The sequence below is a fragment of the Pterocles gutturalis genome, unplaced genomic scaffold (assembly GCF_000699245.1).
Source record: "Pterocles gutturalis isolate BGI_N339 unplaced genomic scaffold, ASM69924v1 scaffold48238, whole genome shotgun sequence".
Classification (NCBI taxonomy): Eukaryota; Metazoa; Chordata; class Aves; order Pterocliformes; family Pteroclidae; genus Pterocles; species Pterocles gutturalis.
Window position 1 is genome coordinate 12,524 of NW_010127430.1, and position 2,385 is coordinate 14,908.

Genomic DNA, 2,385 nt, shown 5'->3' on the forward strand with positions numbered 1-2,385 from the left:
GGTGTGGTTGGTCCTCCGGAGTTGTAGTTCAATCCAAGACAAGTGCTTAACTCCCAGCTTGTAGCTGTTACATTGCACTGTGAGGGATTGCCTCAGTAAATTGAGCTCCAAGGAGCAGAACTAAAGCTTCTCTGTTTTAAGTACTCCATTGACTTTCTTGGGACCTGGATTGCCCTCCATGTGATTTAGCCATTAAGCCAAATTGAATCTTCACTAGCTGTCAAAAGCACTAGGTGTTAGTTAGACCAGGAGGAACCAGTTGTTGTAGAAGAACTCTGACCTCTCACTGCTGGTCCAGAAGGTAGTCGTAGGCAGAAGGTTTGCTTGCAGTATGCTCAATTGCCTTAATCACCTACTCCTTGGCAAGGGAATGCAGAGAGCTGGGGAGCTTTCTTCTGTGTTGGTGAGTGAGGCAGAAAAGAAACCCCAGTGTTTGGCTGCTTTCTTCAGTAGAAAACATGGCTAGAAGATGTCTCACTGTCTCCTTCAGAACACGTGGGTTTTTTTGCATGTTCCTTGATTTCCCCCACCAGATACAGCTGCTGGTAATTTTGCAGCTGATGCCGAGCACCTCTGCTTGGCACAGGGGATCTGGTAGAGGCACTGCCCCGCGAATGTGCCGGATGGTCACGGTAGAGCAGATGTGAGTCTGATGGCAAGAGCCTGAGGAGCAAGGGCTGGGGTGGGGGTAAGCTGCCGTAACACAGAGGAGCTCTGATTGCATGAGGATGCCGGCTCTTTGCATTGCAAACTTTCTCAGTGCCTGTGAGCGCTGGCGGGATCTCACGCAGCACGCAGTTTTGTACCGGTCTCTGAAATTAACAGAAAGAACAAATCCAACCTGCATTTGTTTATTTTCCTAGGTTTTTGAGCTTTGTTATTCTAGAATATTTTTCCATATTTCTCTCTCCTCCCAGCTAGTGTGCGGAGGAGGAGAGTAACCATCGGTTTCCTTTACGTCACGTACTTGCTCACTGGCCTGAATTTTCAAGACTATTTGCTGATTTTGTTGACGGATTTTCAGGGGTGTGATGCATCTACAGCCCCCGCAAATTCCTGAAAACGTAGCTGAAAGTATCTCGGAAAAGACAGCACCAAAAGCTTGTGTTGCTGTTTAAAATGTAGGCCCTTCTGCGCAGGGACAGTCCTCTCAGTGCCGGGAAATGTCTGGACACAAGATGGCGCAGGTTTGCAGTCAGGGCTTGCAGCTCAGCCCTGCTCCTTAAGGAGGTCGCCTGGTTAATACCTCGAGCAGAGGTGAGCTGCTCAGCTCCAGGGTAGAGGTGTCCATCTTTTGCACCACCACCCCCTGCTTGCTCTTCTCTGGAAAGTGATGCTTCCTCTGGACACTGCCCCCAAACGAACTCCTCTCAGCAGAGGTGGAGGGAAAGGGTGTGGGTCCATGGATTTATTTCAAAAGGATGCAGGTGTATCCCTACAAAGATAGTGTTGGTTCCTGGTGCGGGTGGTAGGAAATGGGCAGGTTCCCAGGTGTTCCCTTTTCACAGCTCTGAAGGAAAAAACATGCAATACTAGGGTGGTCCGTGAGGCTGGGGGAATTTCCAGAGCCCACACAGACAGGACACTTCCCCTCTTTCCCGCTCTTGACACTGCTGTCAAGTCAGAAACCTGCCAGGGGAAAAGACAGTATGGTGGGGAAGTAATGTTTGGAGGTAGCGTGACCAGAAATAGAAATATTTAGGGAACAAGAACTCAGCAGTTGCAACAGGAGGAAGAGGAGACTTTTGTGTCTTCTGAAGGGCGAAACAACAGAAATTGGGGGAACAATCAAAGCAGTTACAAAACCATGATCAATTCGTTGTAATTGAGCCAGCTGTCAGTGCAGCCAGAATAAATACAGCTCAGCCTGATTGCCCTCCTTTTCCCGCAGGCCGTGTACAAGCTGGCGGACGTGGCCTGCAAGTGCCACGGTGTGTCAGGCTCCTGCAGCCTCAAGACCTGCTGGCTGCAGCTGGCTGACTTCCGCAAGGTGGGTGACCTGCTGAAGGAGAAGTATGACAGCGCCGCTGCCATGCCGCAAGGGCAAGCTGGAGCTGGTGAACAACCGTTTCAACATGCCAACGCAAGAGGACCTGGTCTACGTCGACCCCAGCCCGGACTATTGCCTGCGCAATGAGACCACTGGCTCGCTGGGCACTCAGGGCCGACTGTGCAACAAGACCTCAGAGGGTATGGATGGGTGCGAGCTGATGTGCTGCGGACGGGGTTATGACCAGTTCAAGAGTGTCCAGGTGGAGCGTTGTCACTGCAAGTTCCATTGGTGCTGTTATGTCAAGTGTAAAAAGTGCACAGAGATCGTCGACCAGTACGTCTGTAAATGAAAAGAGCCACCAAAGCAACAAATCTATATTATATAAATCTATA

The 2,385-nt window shown here is 50.3% G+C and overlaps 1 protein-coding gene across 1 annotated transcript in view; it reads left to right on the top strand.

Annotated features, from left to right (window-relative positions):
• Positions 1–2,385, top strand: part of LOC104465994 (protein Wnt-5b-like) — a gene marked incomplete at its 5' end in the record, with an annotated part of 8,939 nt that extends 6,554 nt beyond the window's left edge. The window contains 2 exon segments of the mRNA XM_010079269.1: positions 1,892–2,034; positions 2,036–2,385. Coding sequence (XP_010077571.1) covers positions 1,892–2,034; positions 2,036–2,342 — 450 coding nt within the window.